Raw genomic sequence first — 25,527 nt, 5'->3', positions numbered from 1 at the left:
AAAGAGTTGTTTTAAAACACCATATAGTTATTAGAAAAAAAACCCATAAAAATAGTCTGCAAATAATATTTTAGTCTGAATTATAGAAAATAGATGGTGGTAAATTTTATTGTGTAATAAATAGCTTTTAGAGAAGATTCACTTATTTTGGTAAAATTGCCAAGTAGCTTTTGCAAAAATCAGTCTCCAGATACTGACTGAAGGATACGTGGCCATAAGTATTCTACATTTGCTGATGTATGTCTTCCAGGAAGCAACGTATTGGCTTAACTACTGTGTCAAGGAGGATATGATGGAAATACTGGTGAACCAAATGTTTGTGCTTACCAGCAGAAAGAATGAATGTTTTCAAATAGACGACATAATGTCTGACCACCCTTGATCATAATAACCCGAGGAAAGAAATTAAGCTAAAGTGAGATGTTTGTTGAATTTCGACAGTGTTACCTGAGGGCTATCTGGGCTAGCCGTTTTTAATTTTGAATGATAATAGACTAGAGGGGAGATAAGATAGTAAACACCGGCATCCGTTAACTCATGAACTACTTTTTGCGTAATTACCTGCCATAAATTTAAAGAAACTTCGAGATTCCCGAACTTATTATGGGATATTTATTCATGTTCCTTTGTTTTTGTAACATTCATGATAACTGTTTGTTTTTAAATACAAAGCCACACAACAGGCTGTCTATGCTGTGTCAGCCATGAGTATGGAAGTCTAGAAACAGAATTTTTAACGGTATGTGCCCTCAAATTTACCGCTGAGCCACTGAGGGGGGAATTTCAAGAAATTTGTTGTTAAGCACGCAATTATACAATGGGCTATCTGTGCTGTGCCCACCACGAGTATTGAAAACAACATGTTTTTTTTTTTTTTTTTTTTTGTAAAATGACTAAAGTGATTTCCAGGAAAGTCTTCAAACTTTGCACTATCACCCACGATCACGAGATACGTACTACATACACAAATATTTGTAATTTTCTAGTTAATATATTTTATTGTAATTGATATTGGTTTTCGAAGTTTTAGCATACAATTATAGCAGATATGTGTGCAATTTTAAGCATAGCACGGAAATCAAACGCCTTCATACAAATCACACCACATAATAAGAAACTGTTTTCAACCTGAATCTCACCTTACACCTAAACCACCATGTTGAGGTTCTTAGGATTCAACTGTATTCTCCTCCAGTTTTGAACTATTAACAAAAGGGAAAATACCTAGTCAGTAATATTCGCCACCACATGGGCTTTACCGACCTTCAAATTAAATAACTGGGCTATTGTCAATCTTATACTGCACCTACAGAGCGTATTTAGCAGTAACCTTAGGTCTTTCGATCCGCAGCCTGGCACGTTAATCACGAGGGTTACAAGTTCAACAAATTTCGTCTCGAATTACTTTAGAAGTTCTACCTCTTCTTTTTGGACAATTTTTTTCAGGAAAAGCCCTTTATGAATAATGAAAAGAGCGACTCGTTTCTTGTAAGTATTTGATTGTTTGTTTTGTTTCCTTTGCACTTCGCGCAAAGCTGCACGAGACCTATCTGCGCTAGCTGTTCCTAATTTAGCAATGTAAGACTAAAGGGAAAACAGCTAGTCATCACCACCCACCGCCAATTCTTGGGTTACTATTTTACCAACGAATAGTGTGATTGACTGCACATTATAATACCTCTACGGCTGAAAGGGCAAGCATGTTTGATGTGATAGGGATTCGAACCCGCGACCCTCAGATTACGAGTCACACACCCTAACAACCTGGTCATGCCGGGTGATCTGTCCACCATGGGTATGGAAAACCTGTTTATAGTGTTGTAAGTTCGCAGACACACTGCTGTGCCGCTGGGGGGCTAGTGGCTGAGAGAAGTACAAATCGTATAAAATTATTTATAATATGTTTACATTTAGATAAAAAAAATCCCAGTAGCGTGTTATCATATGTATGACTTGCTGAGCAGACGTAAAATAAAAATTTACTAATCGCGATACCAGTTTTATTGCTGTTGGTTCAGTTAATCGTTGAAATAACTCTGTCTCATCCTCTCTATGTACATATATTCTCTGAACGCACGTGATTCACGTACCATCATATTCACTAGAGAGCGTGAAATAGCAGAGATATTACAAAAACTCTTTTTGAGTCTAATAGTTGGAAGTTATTTGGTTTATCTCCCTCGAGCGATTTCTTTGTCTCAGTTCGTTTTAGTTCCCCGTTGTATGTCTAGGCTTTGCACCTGTTGCCAAATTCTTTCGCCTATACATACGTGTAACTAAAATGTAGATGTACGGTTAATGAAAGGACCAAGTTTCATGGATTGATTAAAACCTTTTTGTACTTTGCTGCTTTAAACCAATTATAAAAAAGTAATATTAATTTAAATGTTCATATAAGTTATTATTGATAGTTAACTGTTTAATAAATATTCGATTTTTCTCTTTTAGTATTTTATTCTTAGCACCTTTATAATTTTAGCTGTAATTCTGAAGGCTTATGACGCTGACATTTGGGTCTTGATACATCTGATGGGCACAACACAGATAGCTAGTTGTATAGTTTTTTGCTTAACAGCAAATAAACTACAAATCTAAAACATACTATGCTGGTTTGTAGTATGAATATTTGTTAATTATTCTTTGTGTTGCTAGTGTGGCCAATAGATGTCACTGTGTGGTCTACTCTCCGATTGCTTTATTATTGTACTAATTCCTGAAAGAAGAAATACTAGGCGTTTCGTACCAGAAAATTGCATACAAATTGGGTAACAGAGTAGAAATGATTATAACGAATGCAGTTGGACAGCTAGTGATTGGATAGCTTTGCACTTAGTAGTTCTGTTAAAAAAAATTATCGCTACTGTCTAATTATATAGCGATTTGTTTTTTAATGTTTTTAATAAAGACAATCTCAAGCAGAAAGGTGACAGCCTAACCTGTTTTTATAGCCTCAGGAGGAAATAGTATTTCAATCCATTACAAAGTTGCAACATTACACAGTTAAACAGACAATTTTAAGTAAAACAACTTTTATTCATTAAAAAGTCTATGATTCACCCATCTGGCAATTCCAAAAGAATCTGGATTTATGAGTCGACTTAGCTGTCTTTTTTTGGTAAATACAATCATTAACACATGTTATCATCCTGCTCAAGTTTTTCTTAGCTTTCACGTTTATACACGCTAAAGAAGAAATAAGTGTTACCACAGTTGGCTGTAATTAATATATTGATGAATATAAAAGCAGCGAAACAATTTTGTGTGTGTGTGTCTGTGGAGGTGGACCACGACTGAAGAAGACCAGGTACTTAGGACAATCGACTCGACTCATAATTCGAAGGTCGCGGGTTCGAATCCTCATCACACCACACATGTTCGCCCTTTCAGTCGTAAGGGCATTATAATGTCTCGATCAATTCCACTATTCGTTGGTAAAAGAGTAGCCCAAGAGTTGGCGGTAGGTGATGATGATTAGCTGCCTACCCTTTAGTCTTACACTGCTAAATTAGGGATGGCTAGCGCAGATATGCTCAAAATTCAAAATCAACAAACATGTAAAATTATTGAAGAAACTTTATTTACTGTCTTAATAGTGACCATTCAATCTGAAGTTGAAAGAGTAACTTTCTCTAATAATCACACACAGTTTTATTTTCTTCTCTCGAAACGAACACTTCGTTTCTAGGTCAAATTTGGAGACGATCTTCCACACCATCCCAGCCTCCTCCGGTTCTTTTACTTATATCACAGATACATAAATAGTGACAAATATATCTAATATTGTACATTAGCAGTCAGTTACTAGTAAGTAATTTGTTATGGAAAAATCTTAATATTTGAATGATTTGTTATTTAAATTTTATGATAAAATTCGATTATGAATGTTGAAATGCTGTGAGAGAAAAATACATTTTACATCAAAATCGCACATAAGCTGAACACTGTGTTTTAATTTCAGTCGATCCCAGTGACATTGCGGTATGTCTGAGGATTTACAACGCTATAAATCGAGTTTTGATAGCTATGGTGGGCAGAATACAGACAACCCATTATGTTGCTTTATGCTGAACTTCAAACAAACAAAAAAACATTAATTGCAGTCTCTAACTATGATGGTGGTTAGGGAATTCGACTTGTAATTTGTGAGTCGCTAGCTCGAATCTCGTTTCTGAATTGGCGGGTAGGCAGTGTTGACTAACTTTCTTCCCTCTTGTCTATTACTTCAAAATTAGGGAGGGTTAGCGTTGAGTGCCCTCTAGTAGATCTGCACGAAATATTAATAAACAACGACATTAAAAAAGAAAGAAAACAATAATAAACACGTAAGTGAACCGAACCTTTAATTAATATACCTGTTTTCTTTCAGTAAACGTCATAATAAAATAATGACGAGAGGAGGTAGGCCTACGTAAAAAAACAACAACAAATAACTACGGTAAATCTGAAGTAAATGAAAAATGGACTGGCACACAGATCAAAATTATATCACGTTTACAGTATTAGGAGGACTTCGTGTTTACATCGATCCATAAACAAAACGAGCACACTTTGAGTGTAGAATATCCAAGGAAGACATAAACTCATACGATATACGTAGAGGAATAAATTGGTGACGACGAGATGCTAACCCTAATTGTATCTCAGACTCGCGCTGATAGTTTTATAGACAACAGGAAGAACGATCTTTTTTGTCTTAGTTAGGACTGATTGAAATCACGGCTTTTCTGCAACTGCCTACGAAAACTGCGCGATAGATGTTTGTCTTTCTTGAATAAACAAACAGTTGCTTAGTAACTTGGTAAAGAAATGCCAGAGAATCCTTCTGTATTGACATGTTAACAGGATATCGCAATTTGGCTACACTCTTTGTTTGTTTGTTCGTTTTGAATTTCGCGCAAAGCTACTCGAGGGCTGTGTGCGCTAGCCGTCCCTAATTTACCAGTGTGAGACTAGAGGGAAGGCAGCTAATCATCATCACCTACCGCTAATTTTTGGGCTACTCTTTTACCAACGAATAGTGGGATTGACCGAAACATTATAGTGCCCTCACAGCCGAAAGGGCGAACATGTTTGGTGTGACGGAGGATTCGAACCTTCGACTACTTTTACTAAGCTCCTTATCGATCCTAGTTTCTCGACGATTTTTTCTTTATTTGTAACATCAAACGTTTGTTTTATGTTTGTACATAAACCTAAACAAGACGAACTTGCTCATTAATCTAATACTTGACTTGGATTTAAAATAGTGTAGGCAGTATTGCGATACTAGCATAGAATTGTTTGTTTGTTATTAAGAACAAAGAGCTACCTGTGCTCTGCCCACCACGGGTATCGAAACCAGGTTCCTAGTGTTTCAATCTGCAGATATACCACTGTGCAACTGATGTTGGTGGGGGGTGTCAGCATTAAATGGTCGGCCATTTCAAAATATTTTTGTTTTCTGCTGGTTCAGCGGCAGTCTTGAAGAACAGTAACGTTTACCATTTAGGGCTCGAGTCTCCGTGATGAAAACAAAGCTAGGACCGAGCTTGTATCCACGGGTCCAATGTTAGTGACCCGTTCCCGGAAAAAAACAAAATCTCACTCCGCGCTTTATGGCATTAGGTGCGTTATAAGGGTGACAGTCAAATCTGGTCACACAAGAGTAGCTTTGCTCATATATCGGAAGCACCAAGTAACAGACAGCCAATTGTATAGCTGTGGACATCAAAAACAAACAAAGTAGTATTTTATTAGAATTGCCAAATAAAATAAATATATACACGAGGGTTCGTGGCTTTGAAAATGCCGCAAAGTATTTGCTGTCGAAAGTATGGTTTATTCAAGTTCGATTTTTCCAGTTTTCTGTGTCAGTGTTATATTGATGTTGATTCTCGTACATGTCGTGGGCTTGTTTACAATCGCAAAGCACCTCCTTCCTGCAAGTAATTGATGACGTTACATCGTTGCACGCTCTTCTGAATGCTACGGTCTCAGCTGGCACTTGGTTACAAGGGTACGAAGTAAGACGGAGGCGATTGAAACGAAGTTTATGAGACTGCAGTGAGTTGGGGGAAGTGACGTAGTTAATTTGAGTTAATTCGAACACTGAAAGAAATTACTTATGTAAAGGTGATGATATATCTAATAATATTAACATAATTAATTCTGACTTCACCTTTATCTGGGGGAGGGGTTGTTGAAACTCAAGGCCAACACTTTTTTTTTTTTTTTTTTAAGTGCAACTACAGGTAGGTATATTCGTGCGTCGACCTCCTGGCGTGCAGTCGTCGAAGTTTATATACTGTTAATGATGTTGGGTGCTATATACATACTCTATAAAGATGAGACTCTGAGAAGTTGTGAGATCTTAAATGCACTATTAAGCAAGAATTTTCATTTTAACGTAGCAATGTCACGCGGAGGGAAGACGTCTTAGCCATTGGCGTTATCTTTCGTAGCCATTCAACCAGCAGGACAAAGGTCGGAGAGTTGAACTCCTGTGCCAAGGAAACTTTAATTCCCAATAATTGAGTGAAAATCAGTAAGAAAAAACAAAGTGCAGGAATGGCGAGTGTGACTCTGGAGTCGTTTTTTCTACAACTTATCAACAAAGTGGAAAATATTCACGACAATTTAAATAGGAAGAAAACGATGAACGAAGAGATTCGAACTCTGGAATTTTGGCGATCTATAATAGCCGAATGTTTGGCTACGTTTTTTTACGTGTTTTTGCTCTGCGGAGCCCATGTATCGTGGCCAAATGTTGAACATACCAACGTTCTGGTCAAGGCATTCACCAGTGGTCTGACTATCGCCACACTGGTCCAGTGCTTCGGCCACATATCCGGGGCTCACGTTAACCCAGCAGTGACGTTTTCCATGTTCTTAACTCAGAAGATCACCCCGCTTAGGGCTATACTTTATATAACCTCTCAGTGTGGTGGGGCTATAGCTGGGGCAGCACTTCTGTATGGGTAAGTTAAAATCACTTTTTATTTAAATATGATAACAAAAAAAAAAACAGTAATAGAAACATTATATTTACATTCGTAATTAAACACAGAGCTGCACAATGGACTATCCGTGTCTGTCAACCACGGGTATTGAAACGTAGTTTTTAGTGTTATAAGTTCACAGACATTCCATTGTGCAACTGGGAAGTAACAAAAAAAAAAAGTAAAAGACAACATCTAGGACCATTTATTACAATTTGACATTTTTTTTTATTTTACATAGTGTTTGCCATTATTATTTCTTAGTTTCCAATCTTAACTCTGTTTGAACTAAAATGTTTGACTAGTTTTGTTTTTTTTCCTGAAAGTTTTTATTAATACAAGAACAATAATAAAGATAGTTTGATCTATCGGTAGAAATCACGTGCGTGGACCTTAAACCGAATTAGGGAGTTCAACCGACCACACAGTGTAAGAAGTTGAAACTTTAGTCATTATACGATGTGAGAGAGTGAAAAATTCATTTCTAACGACAAAGTTTAATGGGAAGCGTAAACATTTTAGCAGATGTTTCTGTTTATTGTTTGCATAAATATTTGATTATTCAGTTTCTTTAAAAAAATGTTTACACTCTTGCTGTGAATATATATCACAAAATCATATAGATATTCTTGACAGACGATTGCATTTAAAGGCCTATAAATTGCGGTTTTACAGTCACTGTTGTCTACCAGTCGTTCAAATATTAAAAAAAAATTCAAACGTTAACTAATACGATAGTAATGAGTGTGTCATGTTTGGACCAGAAGCCTTACAAACAAACCTTTGAGAGTCTGATATTAACGAAAGAATGCATAAGAAAAATGGAAGTTTTAATTCCGGAAAAAGAACAAAGATAGTTTAAGGAACCACAAATATATAAAAAAAGATGCATCATTTAAGCCGGATAATATTCATGATAAATATGTATGTTTTTATTCTGATGATACTGGAATGAGATACCAAGTACATCTGCGGACTTACAACGGTAGAAACCGGTGAAGCTTTGTGTGTAATTACAAACGTACAGACAGTAGAACAGTTTAACATAATCTGATTTCTAAAGAGCATATAAGGTAAAACAATTAACAAATATTAAACACAAAATGATATCCATTTTCTATATTTTCTCAATTAGTATTTGTTTATTTATTGCTACAACTAATTATTTAATGTATTCTTCATTGTGGTTTTAAGTTTAATGACGACCTCGTGTTTACTCCTAAATTTTGTTGGTTTCAACAAAGCTGAACACATTTTAACATCTGTTATATAATTTTATACGCAGTTAAACAGTTATATTGCAACCTTTACAAATTTATAAACACAGTAAGCTCATCTCAAGCAAGTGAAGTGGGTTTTCTTAATTTTTAAAGCTTCGGATAAAATAATGTTATTACATTTTTTCTGAATAAATATTTTTCACGGATACTCTAACACTGAAGTAGAGTTTATTCCTGCTAATATTATATTTATAAGTTGGTTTTCGTGAAACATAAAGCTACACAATGAGCTATCTGTACTCTGCAGGTTTTACCGTAGTGGCCCGGCATGGCCAGGTGGGCTAAAGCGTTCGACTCGTAATCTAAGGGTCGCGGGTTCGAATCCCCGTCACACTAAACATGCTCGCCCTTTTAGCCGTGGGGGTGTTATAATGTTACAGTCAATCACACTATTCATTGGTAAAAGAGTGAACCAAGAGTTGGCAGTGAGTGGTGATGACTAACTGTCTTCCCTCTACTCTTACACTGCTAAATTAGGGACGGCTAGCGCAGATAGTCCTCGTGTTGCTTTGCGCGAAATTCTAAAACAATTTTACCGTCGTAAGCCTATTGGCTTGCCACAGAGCCACTGACAACTCTCAAATCACAGCTCAGATTAATCTGCTGTTACTGCTTTTTCCTGTAAGTTTTTTTTTAAAGTTAGTTTTCTTCTTGTTATATTCAGTGATAGAACTAACAAAACTATACTCCTCCCAGCGGCATGTCTGCGAACTTACAACGCTAAAAACTGGGTTTCGATACCCGTGATGAGCAGAGCACAGATAGTCCATTGTGTAGCTTTGGGCTTAATTCAAAACAACAACAAAACTGTATAGGTTTGTTTTCACGAACATTGTTTAAGTTCAGTGATTTGTGACAGATCAAGTACAATTCGCAAAATACGGGATTTTTTTTGGGGGGTTGGTTAGTTTTGAAGTTCGCGCAAAGCTACACGAGGGCTATCTGCGCTAGCCGTCCCTAATTTTGCAGTTTAAGGCTAGAGGAAGGCAGCTAGTCAACTCCATCCATCGCCAATTCTTGGGTTACTCTTTTATGAACGAATAGTGGGATTGACTGTAATTTTTAATGCCCCCAGGGTTGAAAGGGCAAACACGTTTGATAACGGAGGTTCGAACTCGAGACCCTCAGTCTGCTAGTGTATGCTAAGAAGAAGACTAAATTGTCATTCAACACATAAATAATTAAAGTCCATCTTTCGTGACTTTTATTCACTAAGATAACGCTTGGAGTTTTATCTTGATAGTATAAAGTTGCTCATGCCTTCTGAACGTGCAGAACAGTGTATTGAAGCGTCGCTTTACGTGAAAACTTGTATTGATTGGTATATGTTTTAATGAAATTTTCGTGTAGCTTGTATAGGTACGAACCTGTTAAAATGTTTGTATATTATAGAGTGAAAATAGACACGATTTGTGCGCTCTTGTGTCAAGAACACATTCTTAGCATAGAATCGATGAACACGTGTTTATTTTACATTGTGCGTTTCAGTCACGTTCGTTTTATTTATCCTCTAATGTCATTAAGTCTTTAGTGGATAATTCTAGTTGACTTTTGGAGTTGTGCAAGTAAACATAGAAAGAGACATTCTCAGCGTGAAAGTACAAAGAAGCTGTTAAAGTCGGTGTAAGAAGATAAATTATGTGGGCAAGATTTTGACGGAACGTCTTTTTATCTCTCTCACTGGAACTTGTAGAGGAAATATGTTTATGATTTATATTTATTATTTTAGTGTATTTGTTTATTGATTTTTTAAAGTGCAAAGCTATACAGTGGACTGCTGGAAGTATCAAACATTGATTTTTAGAGACATAAGCTCGCCAACTTATGACCGAATCACAATGAGATTGTTACTATTCATTATACTGCTCGAAATAGTTTTGGAAAATGCAACATCAGATAAGATGTGTTGTTAATTTGCTCATTCTATCTACGTGGTGGCATTCCAATTACACTAGATTTTTACTTTAATCTGCACTTTAGCCTGTCCTTTAATCACATGATTCACGTTCCTAAACAGTTATTGTGTTTTTCCACATTTACTCATTTGGTATTTCAAGACACGTGGTTATGTGTCGAGCTGCCAAAACAACCTGCAGGACTCAGTATGTGTCATTAACGGGAGTAATGGTTTGGTGATATTCCATTTTACGTAGCTTGGTATATAAAAAAACGAATTATCACATATTGTCAGTGGGTGTGCTCCATTGGACCCTTATTTCACATTCCAAATTTCAAGGTCATCTATTAAAAAAGACACGAGAAATAAAATATCCAATTTGATGGAATTTATTTTTATTTTTTACTCGCACTAAAAATACGGAAATTTTATTTGATAGGAAAAAGATACTTAACTTTCATGCATTTTTTTTCAAATTTGATACACTTATAAATCTTTACAACCGGCATTTAAATGTCAAATTTGGTCTAAATATATTTAACAAAAGTCGCTCAGTTTTGACGAAACTTTTGGCGCATGTCTGCGAGAAAGGTTACGGGAGCTAACGGTCTGAAATTTTTACTATAGTTTTACCTAAGAGTAAACGTAGACTGTTTTTAGTTTTTGTAATTCGGATTGAAGGTGACTGGTTCAGGGCAGCAAAACTATAGGGTAAAAGCAAGTATTGGTTAGATCAAGCAAACTATATTAGCAGTTTCTAGTTCAAGTTTCCAAAAGAATCATACGGGTTGACGGTTATTATTTATTTTCCGATTTTAAGCACAGATATGCTAACTTTTATAAAATTCTCCTAATTAAAGAGCTTTTAGCATCTAATGATATTAGTTTAAACAATTCTCGTAAATAGTTATGATTGATACTGCTGGACCAAGTGCATGTGGGCGATGACAAGAAACTGTTAATCTAGATTCCATGACGTTACTATAATGAAAGCTATTAGCACTGTTTTAGGTAATACAAACTACTAACATATATTTCAAATAACCTGATTGGTTCTGTAAAGTAAAAGTCTATTCCGAAAAATAGGATTGCGATTTTAAATATAATGTTGGTTACTGTTGAGTGTCATTTTCTTACTTGCTGTGGTATGTTGGTGTATATTGATAAAACGTCGTGATATCTTAATCAACACATCTTAAATATGACAAAAAGGTGTTAAGCTTGCAATTTTAAAGGAATGAAATAGAAAATGACGGCCAAACTGGTAGCTACACTTATAGCATTGATATTAATTTTAAAGCAAATATTCATACATTAGTTAGCCAGGCCACATTTTTTGTTTTTGTTTTCAACTTGGGACAAGATGGTGGGTAAAACATATTACACTCAATAGTTAACTAATAAATAAATATTTGCTGTAAAATTATTGACAATGCTATTAGTGTAGTTACCAGTTCTGTCGCCAGTTTTGATTTCGTTCCATTAAGTCACATCCTTTCTCTCTCTCATTTTTAGATGTACCTTGTTTTTACACCACAGGGTTTTTTGTTTTTTTTTACTGGATCGATATACTCAGTTTCCTTTTGCGTAATACTTATTGTAACAATAACAAAGAACGCAGTTGTGTTGCTAGCTGATCTCAGTATAATATTTTAACAATCTTCTTGGCTGTTGAAAAATCGACCTTAAATGACAGTTTATCTTCTGAAGCCAACATTTTACACTGGCCCTCTCCCGGCTGTGTTGGTTATTTGCTGTGTACGAAGAAAGACAACTCACGTTGTATACTAACATCTCGCAGCAAACGTATTTTAATAGGTGCACATGGCACGTTTCAAGGCATATAAATATAAATAATAAATTCGAAACTTGAATTTCATATACTAAAAAAAGGCGTTACTGAAAAGACGAAAAAACTAGATAGTGCGGTAGAACATTTTTAGCGACCTCTATGTTTGTTTGTTTTTTGAATTTCGCGGCTCAGCACCTCAACATTTCCGGTTTCGACGCCTCTGATGGAAACATACACCTTATGATGAATGGAGTAAGTTTTTTTGCTCGAGTGAAAGCAATGATACGACTAGGTTCTAAAAGGTAATGATATTCTTAACCTAGATACCGTCATAGGAAAAGAAGAAATTTATAACTTACTTGAGTCCGCTGTTATTTGAGTTTAGCCTAACCATAAGCAGCAGATACAGATAAAATTTAAATGCAAAGTCTCAGAGCGATTACATTTGAATGGTGTTCTAACATAGTAAATCTCGTGTTATAGGGATTAATAAAATATAGATTTACTTGTCATTTTGTAAATTTCAAACATTTAATTTTTACTCTTTAAAAAGCTCTGCATTAAAAAAATTGAAATTACCATTTTATTCCGTACTTAGAGTAATTTAACTTTGTATTTAAGGTAGTACAAGTTGGGAACGTAGGGGTTGAAGGTAGGCTTGAATTATTAAATTAAACCAATAATTGTACTTATTTGCGTGATTTATTTTATACACGTAACTTACTTTACAAATGTTCTATTTCGCAAACACTCTAAGTTTTCCAAGACCTTCCGAAAAACAAAAAGAATAAAAATTAGTCCAAGACTGTGAAGTCTTTAACTAAACAAATATATTTTTATCTGTGGACTTACAATGCTAGAAATTGGGTTTCGATACCCGTGGTGAGAAGAGCACAGGTAGCCCCTTGTGTAGCTTTTGGCGTAACTTCAAACAAACATACATATTTTTATTGTGGCTTAGAGTAGGTGGGGCAGGTAATAACCATCCAATGACATGCTCTTTGGTCCAATGTATCATTCTACCAAGTTATTTGGCCCGGCATAACCAGGTGCTTAAGGCACTCGACTCGTAATCTGAGGGTCGCGGGTTAGAATCCCCGTCACACCAAACATGCTCGCCCTTTTAGCCGTGGGGGCGTTAAAATGTCACGGTCATTCTCACCATTCGTTGGTAAAAGAGTATCCTAAGATTTGGCGGTAGGTAGTGATGACTAGCTGCTTTCCCTCTAGTCTTACACTGCTAAATTAAGGACGGCTAGCGTAGATGTAGCTTTGCGCGAAATTCAAAACAAACCAAACCAACTTATTTGAATGAGAGATTGGCTCAAAGACCACGGATTAGTTCGTGGAGAAACAAACAGTTTTCATATTTTTATAAAATTAAGTAAGCTTCAATAAACATATTATTTGATACAGTTGTTCTTTATGTATTTTCTTACCGATCATAGTAAATATATTTGTAATATGTTGCTTGAACAATCTCGCACACATACCTTAATCTTCAAATTACCTACATTGCAACAGACAAAATGATGGGCCACACTGTTATTTCTGCGGTTAATATTATTTTCTTTGAGTTGTGTCTTTCCGAAATAAAATATAATATTTATTTACACAAAACCCAATGATTTTTCTCAATTTATTTCTAATCTTGATGCAAATAGTTTAAGAATATATTAAATATGTATTAAGATAAACTTTGCACAGTTTGAAAAATATATAATGAATTTAATATCCAGAACTGTCAGTATAATTAAAGGGAGTTACAAAAGTAAAGTATCTGTTTACTCCACTTATAGTTCGAATTATAAGATATTGAGGATTATTTACGTTCTTGGAAATGGAAACTAAATGATAAATCACGCTATTAACCGAGATGTAATTATGGATGCTTACAAGGTGCACGAATAATATTTGGTACTATGACCGTAACTGATGTGATCAGTTTCATTTGATACTTAACCACAAACATATGTTCGTGCTATAGGACATTCCAAACCTTTTCACATTCAACTTGTAGACAAACATCAAGGCTACAATTTTGAAACGAGGCAGCTCAGCTTCTGCTGTTATAATGGACACAATGAAAATCAGAAACGGATTTGTTTCGAGAATATTCTTTGGAAATTTGTAACAAGTAACATTGTTATCTATGGATGTAACTCAGCGGTTTTCAAACTTTATTAACCCTAGGGAGTCTTTTAATCAAATAGTTTTACTAGATTTGTCTGTTTGTTTTTGAATTTCGCACAAAGCTACTCGAGGGCTATCTGTGCTAGCCGGTCACATTGACCGTCACATAATAACGCCCCCACGGCTGAAAGGGCGAGGGGCGAGTATGTTTTGCGGGGGGATGCGAACCCGCAACCCTCAGATTACGCTTGGCCATAGTTTTACTCGGAACCCACCTCAAACCTGTTGATATTTTGTTTTGAAAAAGTTTCCGTGTCCGTGAAAAACTGTATTCCGAAATTAAATATTTTAATTTATGAGTTCAAATTTACGCAAAAACAACAACAGTTTTTTTTATTATAAATCTTAGTTTTGAAATATATTTTAAGGAAATTTTGTACGTAATATACTTTGCGAAACGCTCCTCTAATATGCTTGTAATATTTTAATTTATTTGCACTGTTTGACCGTGAAAGGCTTCAAGATTTTTGGCCTTTTGACCTTGGAGATAACGCACAGCTGATTACGAAATATTCGAAGTTTAGTTTATCAGATCTCGAGATTAAAGTCTGGAACTACATGGTCCTCCCTGTGATCTGTAATCATCATTATATCGAACCTTGTCATTAACTGTACTTATTGACAAGTCGTAATATTTATTTAAAAAAAGCTTTTTATTGTTATTACTTTAAAAATACTGAGTGAAGGTCTCCATTCTTGAAATATTTTAACAAAAATACACCATAACCGACACAAAACGCCATTATTTTAAAACTATGAGGAAACATTGACGTCATATATTTAACGGGACCTTTATAGTAAAGGTTTATAACTTTCAAGATATCAGAGTAGTCAAGTCTCTTTTATAACCACATAACATGTGTTAAGGAACTACGTTTGTGTCATAAACTTCATGGCATAACGTGACACTGTAAACACTTTCCATGATGGCCAATAAAAGTTATTTTATTAGATTTCTCTCCCAATAACAGAATGTGAACCGATGTAAACACTTTCCATGATGGCCAATAAAAGTTGTGAGTTTTCTTTCCCAATAATTTGGCCTAGCGCGTTAAGGCGTTCAACTCGTAATCCGAGGGTCGCGGGTTCGAATCCCGGTCGCATCAAGCATGCTCGTCCTTTCAGCCGTGGGGGCGTTATAATGTTACGCCCAATCCCACTTTTCGTTGGTAAAAGAGTAGCCCAAGAGTTGGCGGTGGGTGGTGATGAATATCTGCCTTCCCTCTAGTCTTACACTGCTAAATTAGGGACGGCTAGCACAGATAGCCCTCGAGTAGCTTTGTGCGAAATTCCAAAGAAAAAATTCCCAATAACAGAATGTGAACCGATGTAAACACTTTCCATGATGGGCAATAAAAGTTATTTTATTAGTTTTCTTTCCCAATAACAGAAAGTGAACAGATGTAAACGCTTTCCATGATGGTCAAAAGAAGGTCTGCTATTAGAATGTTTTAAGTCCAAGGATTAGAGAACGTGAATAGATTACAGAAAGTATTATTTTGTATGGTTTATAGCATTCTTTTGTTTTACTTTGTCATGAACGAAATATTATAATTTACTAATTATAATATTATATATCTTTTTGTAATGACAGAAGCACTATTATTGTGTGAAGCATCGTGATATTCTGCATTTGTTAGACTTCACTTATTTCATTATATACTAATGGTTGAGTATGCCATATTAAAGTATTTTGGAGCCTTACCAAGTCGTTATAGTCTATGTCGCCACGTCAAGTCATGCTATATCTACTAACACACCTGCAGTGTAGTTTTCATTGTAAAAGGCTCCGTTGTAGGATTATCGTGTCCAAACAAATCGCCCTTTCTGTCCATAATCCAAGTAGTGTATGAAGATGACAAATATCCAATACACGTTTCAACATTTAATGGCTGCTACATTCCGCAGCTTGACCGGTATGTTTTCACGCGGAATAGCACGAATACCTGTTTCATCCTCTGTATGCTCGAGGTATATAACCGTAGAATGGAATCCAAAAGTATACACCTGTTGAGGATCCAATGCTACTAATTCCCCCCGGCGAAAAATGATTTATATCATTCTAAAGTGGTCTATACAGCGGTTTCTAATTTCATGTTTTCAGATATTAGGGCTAGGAGGATGTGTTACAGACGCAGCGGAACAGAGATTGTTAGAATAGCCTTAGCACCCTACTTTTCCATATTTGACTCACACAGCAACTGTAAATTATATTATATTAATTTTCTGGGAGCATGCATCCAAATCCATTTAGATTGAGGTGTCTTTGGCGACTTTAAGCAGGTCCTTGTATTTTCAATCTGTTATTGTAAAATTTGCACGTCTAGCAACTCATTCCTACACCAGTATATTATAAGACACTTCTGTTTTTGATGGTAGAAGCAACAAATAGTTTCAGACTATGAAATGAGTTTAAAATATTCCTGACAATCATTATTTGTTATAAAACCTTATACAAGGAACATCACCAGACATTAATAATATAAAATTTTGCATCTAAACATTTTGGAGGATTATTTATTGTCTTAGTAAAAAAAAAAAAAATTAAAGACCTAAAGCTATGCTCAGTAAAATTTCAAACGAGCTAGTACCCCGACCTTGATTATCAAGTTTTGGTTACGACTTGTTGCAGGTTTCTTTCTAGATGAAGCTGGTGCCCCACGTTGTTCCATAAGTTTTTGTTTTCAAATATACTGAGAACAATATACCTGTATGATCTGAGCGGATGAATATTTTGCATTAGATAGGGTTGTTATATTTCATTCCAGAAGTGATCTCATTAACAAGTTGACCAATATCCCAAATCCATATTTCAAAATATCTTATTCATTTCATTACATTGTGACTTTATATTGGTTGAAGATGTCATGTGACTTACTGTTTTCCATTTTCAAAATTATTTTCATTGAACACACTCAACCATGTATTGAAACTATTTCTTTCGATTTGTTTTCATTGGCTGTCATTCTGTATAAACGTTTACTATTGTTCCTGTTTTTTTTTAAAGGAAAATCAACAAATTTCTTTTCCATGCAGTGGAAAGTGGCAGAAAACAGACGTTAGTCACGCCGCTTTGTGTACAACTTTCGAACTACACAATTATCTCTTATGATATAAATAATATTTTGAATATCACAAGGTGGGATGAAAAAAGTTAATGACTTTGGATTTCTTATGCATTGGATGGAAATCGGGTTTTCAGAACAATAATAAAAAATTTACTATATTATTTAATTAAATTTTATTATATTATTTAATTAAATCCTATTATATTATTTAATTAAATCCTATTATATTATTTAATTAAATTTTATTATATTATTTAATTAAATCCTATTATATTATTTAATTAAATCCTATTATATTATTTAATTAAATTTTATTATATTATTTATTTAATTAAACACTTAACGAAAACAGCGCAAAATCTTTAATAAATATCGAAAGCAGAACTTCTGGTAAGCGCTAACCTTCAAAGGACAGTATTATTCGTCTTAACGCACGTTCTACCAAAGTTAAGTTAAAATTAAATGTTAGGTATCTGTTAATTACTAAGTCAGCACAATTAAATATTTATAACGTGAACCTTCAATTACCTGGAATCGTAAATTGTGTATAGGTGTTAATTCGGCCTCACTAGAAATGTCTTACAGACATTTCTTCCCTACCCGTCTCGAGTTTTGGAGAGAGAGCGCTTCTGTCATCCACCCAAGTGACGCCATTTCATGTGTGTAAACTGTAACGGATTTACCACATTTATTTTAATGCTTATATTCAACCCGGGATTAAAGTCTTACACTAATTAGGGGGCCTCAAGATATGACTACAAATGTATAAATTGCACATAGAAATTCCGTCTTGAGGGGGCATCTATAAGTTGAAAAGTCTAGGGCCAATAAAACACTTTATCCGGCCTTGCCTATATTTGTTTTATTGTAGTTTACTTTTTGCCTGTAATATATATTGCGCAAGTCCCGCCTATTCTCGAAATGTGTAGATGGTTCTTAAGTGTAAGAATGAACAATACGAAATCGCTAGTGTGCTTGATCATTGTTGAAAATTCTAGAAACTCGCGTGATTGGTATATAAAAACCGACGCATCGAGAGACAAAGGTTAATATTATTGGACAGCTATAGTCAGGGTGCTATAGGCATAGAAATCTATAATTGCGATTAATACCTATTAATCGGAAAACTACAGAATTTGATCAGGAACGTTTATAGATTTCGAACGTTACTAGTCGTTCAACTTCAGTAAATTACTTCGGACGTTACTATTTCTACGAGGACATTAGTTATTGTTGCCGGGAAAATTACGAGTGTTTCAAGCTCAGCCAGCCGTCAAAAGAAGTGTATAGGTGTATCAATAAAAAAAATAATATTCTTCCTGTGAATTTTTTATTTATTTTTTTGAATTTCGCGCAAAACTACTCGAGGGCTATCTGCGCTAGCCGTCCCTCATTTAGTAGAGTAAGACTAGAAGGAAGGCAGCTAGTTATCACTACTCACTGCCAATTCTTGGGCTACTCTTTTACCAACGAATAGTGGGATTGACCGTCACATTATAACGCCCCCGCGGCTGAAAGGGCGAGCATGTTTGGCGCGACAGGGATGCGAACCCGCGACCCTCAGATTACGAGTCGCACGCCTTAACCACTTGGCCATGCCTGGCCCCCTTATCTTCGTAAGTACCAACGAGCTGTGAAAGTCGATAAAAGATTCAGTTCCAGCCCCATAGATATAACACTCAGTATTGTTTGCAAGCTTCTAAAACATCATTTGTAATAACTATTAGTAATAACCGTTATTATAAATAGTGTTGTTTTATATTTGTTCGTATATTAATTTATATTTTTGTTAAAAAAGAAAATTGTGTGCATCAATCTTGTTGGCAAATACCATAAATTTATTTCATATTAACATTTAATTAACTTCTAAATGCAAGTTTCCGGTTATTTGAAATAGTAATGTACTTAATATAATAAATCGGAAACTCGTCCGAAATAACAGTGCTCTACGTAACATAATAAACTGGGAGCTCGTCCGGGATCTGAATCAGAAACAAAATTTGAAATAAATTCAAATATTAATTAACTTTGTATTTATCAATGCCAACAAGGTTTAATCACGTCTGATTATCAAAGTTTTCTTGAATTACCCTCCTTCGAACAAAGTGAATTGCTTGAAATTGCCAAAATTTTAGAATTAGAAGTTAAAAAGATTAATGAGAAAAATTAACTAAAAAGTGTATTGTTGAAATATTAGTTGATTATGATTTGTCAGAGGGAGCATTAGGGGAATACTCTAGTGTTTCCAGTAGCCAATCAGAGTTGAGTAATAAAGATAAGTAAGAAATCCAATTAAAATTCAAACAAATCGAGCTCGAACAAGCCTGCATCGAAGCCAAAAAAACAACAACAAACAAAACAAAAACGCAAGCTCGTATCGAAGCTGAAAAAGACAGTAAACGTCTCGAGGCCGAGTAAACCGGCATCGAAGCCGTAAAAGAGAAAGAGCAAGCTCGTATCGAAGCTGAAAAAGACAGTAAACGTCTCGAGGCCGAGTAAACCTGCATCGAAGCCGTAAAAGAGAAAGAGCAAGCCCGTATCGAAGCGAGAATAAACAAACTACACTGAAGCAAACGTAGGTACTAAAATAAATGTGGTCTATCAAATGAATAAGATAAGACAAATAATACAGAAATGGAGGAATTTGGAACGAAAACGATTTAACATAAAACAAAATCGCGGGTGTTTAGTGATCATTTAATTCTTTACAATTATCTGTAATTCAAAATCATTCATGTGCAAAAAGAAAACATGTAAACCTGGTACGTTTATTCATAGTCTACTCAACTCTACAGTTAACAGTTTTTCGAGTAATTTGATGTATTTCTTGGATTTTTTCACGCATTTCTTAATACCTTGTTTATTTGAAGTTAAGCACATAGCTACACAAATGGCTAGCTGTGCTCTGCCCATCACGGCTATCGAAAAGCGAGTTTCTAGAGTTCTAAGTCCGCAGCAATACCGCTGTGACACAGGGGGACATTTAATGACGTACTGATAATATTTTGTATAAACCAACAATTGACTCAACACATAATCTCAAATTTAAAGCACTCGTATATTAAATGAACTGGTTAACTGTGAAACAGTGAATATACTTATGGCACATTAATGTGTTTTGGTATATGTTGAACACATTTGTACACATTTACGTGGCGAACACGTATTCAACACACTTGTACACTTTCATATGATTGACAGATTTAACACACTGGTACACTTTTTCTTACTGAACCGTATTTAGAATACCCGTACATGTTTACAAGTTGAGCCGTATTTATCACAAAAATACACAGTTATTTTCTGAACTGTATTTAGTATACTGATAAACTTTATATTGTTTAATGTTTATACATCTTGATACGTTGATACATTTTGTTATACTAAACACACATGCTTTACCTTAGTACAAATAGTACAAATATGCACGCAAGAAGATGTGTTTTGGTTATGTATCCGTAAACACATCCGAAAATCAAATATTCAGAAAGCAAGAAATGAGTGACCTTCGTGACTGTTTATCACATGATCTCGTGATTCTAATACACGCTCTGGGGAATGGGATAGAGTGAGTTTACGACGGTTTCTTTAGATCGTGAAGACTCGGGGGGTTACCGGATACGTTCGGGCTCTAGACCTTCAAGGGTAAGGTTTCACCTACTTTACTGATCGTTGATATTGTAAAAAAAAAAAAAAAAAAAAAACATACACAAAAAAACAAGTGATGGTGGAGGTATCGACTTTGTAGTTTTATTTGTCAAGGGTGCATCCAAGGTCGTTAAACGCCCGTGGGTTGTTAACCAGGGTAAGAAAATCATTATTAAATCAACATTCAAAAGTTGATGACGACTTGAAAACAACAACAACAAAAAAGAGTCAGTAAAACAGATAAAAGCATCCTCCTAATTTTCTAAATCTACTCAACGAGAGAATTCTACTGTAAAGTTTGTTTGTTTGTTTGTTGAATTTCGCGCAAAGCTACACGAGGGCTATCTGCGCTAGCCGTTCCAAATATGCTCGCCCTTTCAGCCGTGGGGGCGTTATAATGTTACTGTCAATCCCACTATTCGTTGGTAAAAGAGTAGCCTAAGAATTGGCGGTGGGTGGTGATGACTAGCTGCCTTCCTTCTAGTATTTAACTGCTAAATTAGGAACAGCTAGCACAGATAGCCCTCGAGTAGCTTTGTGCGAAATTAAAACCAACAAACAAACTAAACATTCTTTGCTTGGCTCCCAGTGGCACAGCGGTAAGTTTGCGGCCTTACAAGGCTAGAAACTAAATTTCGATACTTGTGGTAAACAGAGCACACATATCCCATTGTTTAGATTTGTTCTTAAGTTCAAACAAATAAAAGTTCTTTGTTATTCATTTTTTTATCAATCCAAAAGGGTAATGGATATATATTTTTAAGGATATGAATCGTGCCGGGAAAGAAAACCACTCAATAAATCAAATATATCGATTCCATTTCTGTTTCACGATAGCGAATACAGTTGGTTTTCATATATATGTTGTGCTTGAGCAGTACTTTAATCGTCACACATTACCTATGTTTATAAAGGTATCTCTAGAACAAGTAACCTTAATGTCATGAATGCATCCTTCAGATTATTTAGTGGTGAGACCGTTTTCAGTTTCTTTTTTTGTCATCAAAAATCTGGCGAAAAAGAAGCGAGGATCACCAGTAAGTTGACGTGTGGAAAACCAGATGTTCGTAATAAGGGGAAATAAATTACGTAGTTCAAAAATACTGTTAGTTAAAAAAGTTAAATATTATACTAGTAGCATTAATGTTAATTAATCTTGGAATATCCGTATGAATGTAAGTTATCTGTAATGGATGAAATACTATTTAAACACCATAACATAAATCTATATTCACCACATGTTCGGTCTTCTTTGAATTGCTGATAAGAGGTGGAATTGTCTAGAGTCGGTTTACTTCATTGTCATCTGACAAACATAAGAACAAAAAGTCTATTGTCTTTTTATTGCTTCAAAATTAATGTCTTTTTTAATTAGAATTTTGGCAGAAAGGCTGAAATCCTAACTAGATCTCGTGGCTGAAACTCTTCGCTTTGAACGAAAATCTGAAGTGTTACATTAAAGCACACACACACACACGAAAATACAGTTTCATGGAAGTGTCAACGTGATACGGAGGGAGGGATTTGTGAAAGTTCAGGGTTAAAATTCGATCTCCACAGTGAAGAGACTAGTAGGTCTAACAGGTGAAAAAAACAAGTGGTTGATTTGTTTCAGGTGAAATGAAATAAACGTGCTGATTCTATGTTGAAAACAAAAACTTTATTAATTAAGACGAAAAGAAAACTGGCTCGTTAGATGGAGGTAAAACTGTTGTGATTTAAAGTTGAAATTAAGAAAACAACCTTCATGATATTGAAAGGACGAAGAAAAGAAAACTGCATTTAAGAACATTTCGACAGAAACAAATATTACTGTTAGAGAAGTTAAATTATATGTAGTCAGCAGGCACTGGAAAAAAAAAAAAAAACCGGCTATTTAGTCTTAACAAGAAAGCTGCTGTCAAAAGGTAACGAAAATTAGCCTAATTTATTTCTCATGATTGAGTTTCACAATCTTAGTTTTTCGCATCTCCAAGGTAGCAACAGCAATGTATTTGTGCCTCATTCTAACGAATGTGGTCGTAAAAGATACAGAAGTTTATGTGATTAAACTATTTGTAAAAACTAACATAGGCCTATTTATGTTTTGTTTGGTTTGTTTTGCTTTTCGTGCATTGCTATTCGAGAGCTATCTGCACTAGCCGTCCCCAATTTAGTAGTGTAAGACTAGATGGAAGGTAGCTAGTCATCACCACTCGTCGCCAATTCTTGGGCTACTCTTTTACTAACGAATAGTGGGATCCACTGTAACATTATAACGCCCCCACGGCTTAAGGAGCGAGCATGTTTGGTGTGACGGAGATTAAAACCCTCGGCCCTCAGATTACGAGTCGAGTGCCTTAACCGCCTAGCCATACTGGCCTCCTATTTATGTAATTTTTCCTACGGCTCAGCAGCTAACGAAAGACTTATAGCGCAGAATTTTCGATTACCACGGCGAACACAACGCTGATAACATATTATGTAGCTTGGCGCTGAAACAAATATATGATCACTTTATTTAATGGACAGAAAGAAGCAAAATGTAATAATTTTGTTTTAATTATATTTTCGTTTCTGATTGGTCTATATCTATCTATTTGGCGGGCTACTCACTTCATTCCAAAAAAACGTCTCCATTGGGACAGCGGTAAGTCTTCGGATTCACAATGCTATAATTATGGGCTCGATTTCCCTCGGTGAATACAGCAGATAGCCCAATGTAACTTTCTAAAAAAGTAATATTTATTACTGTATTTCTCATGAAACAAAAACTATAAAATTCGATTTAATTTCGTGGAGAAAAGGTCCATGAGCTCTGTTCGTCAGCGTTTCTTCGTTTAGTCAAATTGCTCAAAATAAAAATAAAAATTCAAGAACTAGATCATGTCTAGGAAGAAAGCGATTGCAGCAGAAAATGCCTGTGAAGAGTGACCATTTTAAATAAATGGGTATATTTATTAAATTAGCTATATTTATTGTCCAGCCAATTTGTAGTTCGTATCTTTGCTGACTTAGTTTGATTTGATTTGAAATTAATACTAAAACAATAAACCATTCGAACAACATATACAAATGTAAAAAAAAAAAGATGATTTAGCGTATTTGGTAGTTGTTTTTTGTTTTTTATTTTTAACCAATAAAAAATAAAACAAACAAATAAACCACGCCTCATGTAACAGTCATACATCGTAATTTGTATTGTGTACTTATGGTAAAGCTACTAACGCCGCCTATAATTTTGTATTTGTGGTAAAGCTATTAAGGCTACATACCGCCTTATATAATTTTGTTCTTATAGTGAAGCGATTAAGGATACCTACCGTCTTCTCTAATTTTGTACTTGTGGTAAAACTACTAAGACTATCTTGTTACCATAGCGACGAAAAAAATAATACTGAAAAGGAAAACACAATTTCAAAGTGCACGCACAAAGAAATACTATCCATGAATGACACGTCATGCGGTCTGTTAACCGATTATATATTAGCGGTGTGTATCCCATGGGTTTTAGAACGATCAATAAGACTCTCACGTAGCGGTTTGTCTAAAGAAATCTATATCCAATGGTTGTCAACATTTTAAGCATAACAAAACGTTACCCGGTTTCAATGAAAATTATTCACTTATGTGAAAGTATATATAACATTTTGTGAAATATATGTGCCTGATGGAGAAAAATGGATATCATTTTCATATTTAGCGTACATGAATTAATATAGAATGTATAAAAATACAAGACAATAAAACCATCGTGGACTGTGTTATTTTATCTTTACTCGATGTAGACTCAGTGTAAATGTTTTTTTTGTTGTTGTTGTTGTTTTCCGGTCTGCCACTCTCAAGATCAACAGCTCGTGACAGTCAACTCTCGTTATTCGGCCACACAAGAGTAGCCCAAGAATTAGTGGCTGGTGCTGTTTATAAGCTGTCTTCCGTCTATTATTTATCAGCTTAAAATTTAGGAGGGCTTTGTGCAGGTAGCTCTTCGTGTTACTGTCCACAGAATTTTTGAAACATCTGCTTTATTCGACTGCTGAAATTAATATGTGCTTTAAAATTAGATGATTTTATTATGATGGTAAGTATCTCTAATACAGAAACAAAAGTAAGAACGAACCTTAATGGACAGGGAGTAACAAAGTAAGTGAATATTCCAACACTTTCACAACAAAAGTTTTTGTTGTTGTTTTTATAGGTTGTACATAGTAAAGGTTTTGTTTAATATGTTCACACCCTCTCATCTCACCTGATGATACTGGGTATTTAATATTGTACTATATACAGCCGAGAAAATATACTTGAATGAATTCTAAACAACATAGTTCTGTTTAACTTTTAATTATATACAACACTGCTCAGCTGCAATATTTTATTATATGCAACACTGCTATGCTACAATTCTTACACTGTTCTCGGTCCAGTATGGCCCAGTGGTTAAGGTGCTCGACTCGTAATCTGAGGGTCACGGGTTTGAGTCCCAGTCACACCAAACATGTTCTCCCTTTCAGTTGTGGGTGCGTTATAATGTAATGGTCAATCCCACTATTCGTTGGTAAAAGAGTAGCCCAAGAATTGGCGACGAGTGGTGATGACAAGCTGCTTTCCTTCTAGTCTAACACTGCTAAATTAGGGACGGCTAGTGCAGATATCCCTCGAGTAGCTTTGCGCGAAAATCAAAACAAACTAAACT

The 25,527-nt window shown here is 35.2% G+C and overlaps 1 protein-coding gene across 1 annotated transcript in view; it reads left to right on the top strand.

The window, feature by feature from the left end:
• The first annotated feature begins 5,959 nt into the window (after nucleotides 1–5,959).
• LOC143246561 (aquaporin AQPAe.a-like) overlaps nucleotides 5,960–25,527 on the top strand; it is a 69,077-nt gene continuing 49,509 nt past the window's right edge. The window contains exon 1 of the mRNA XM_076493476.1: nucleotides 5,960–6,956. Coding sequence (XP_076349591.1) covers nucleotides 6,547–6,956 — 410 coding nt within the window. The 5' untranslated portion in view covers nucleotides 5,960–6,546. The remainder of the gene's footprint in view (nucleotides 6,957–25,527) is intronic.

This window comes from Tachypleus tridentatus, chromosome 3 (genome assembly GCF_004210375.1).
Source record: "Tachypleus tridentatus isolate NWPU-2018 chromosome 3, ASM421037v1, whole genome shotgun sequence".
In the NCBI taxonomy this organism is placed as follows: Eukaryota; Metazoa; Arthropoda; class Merostomata; order Xiphosura; family Limulidae; genus Tachypleus; species Tachypleus tridentatus.
This window is presented reverse-complemented; position numbering and strand designations above follow the sequence as displayed.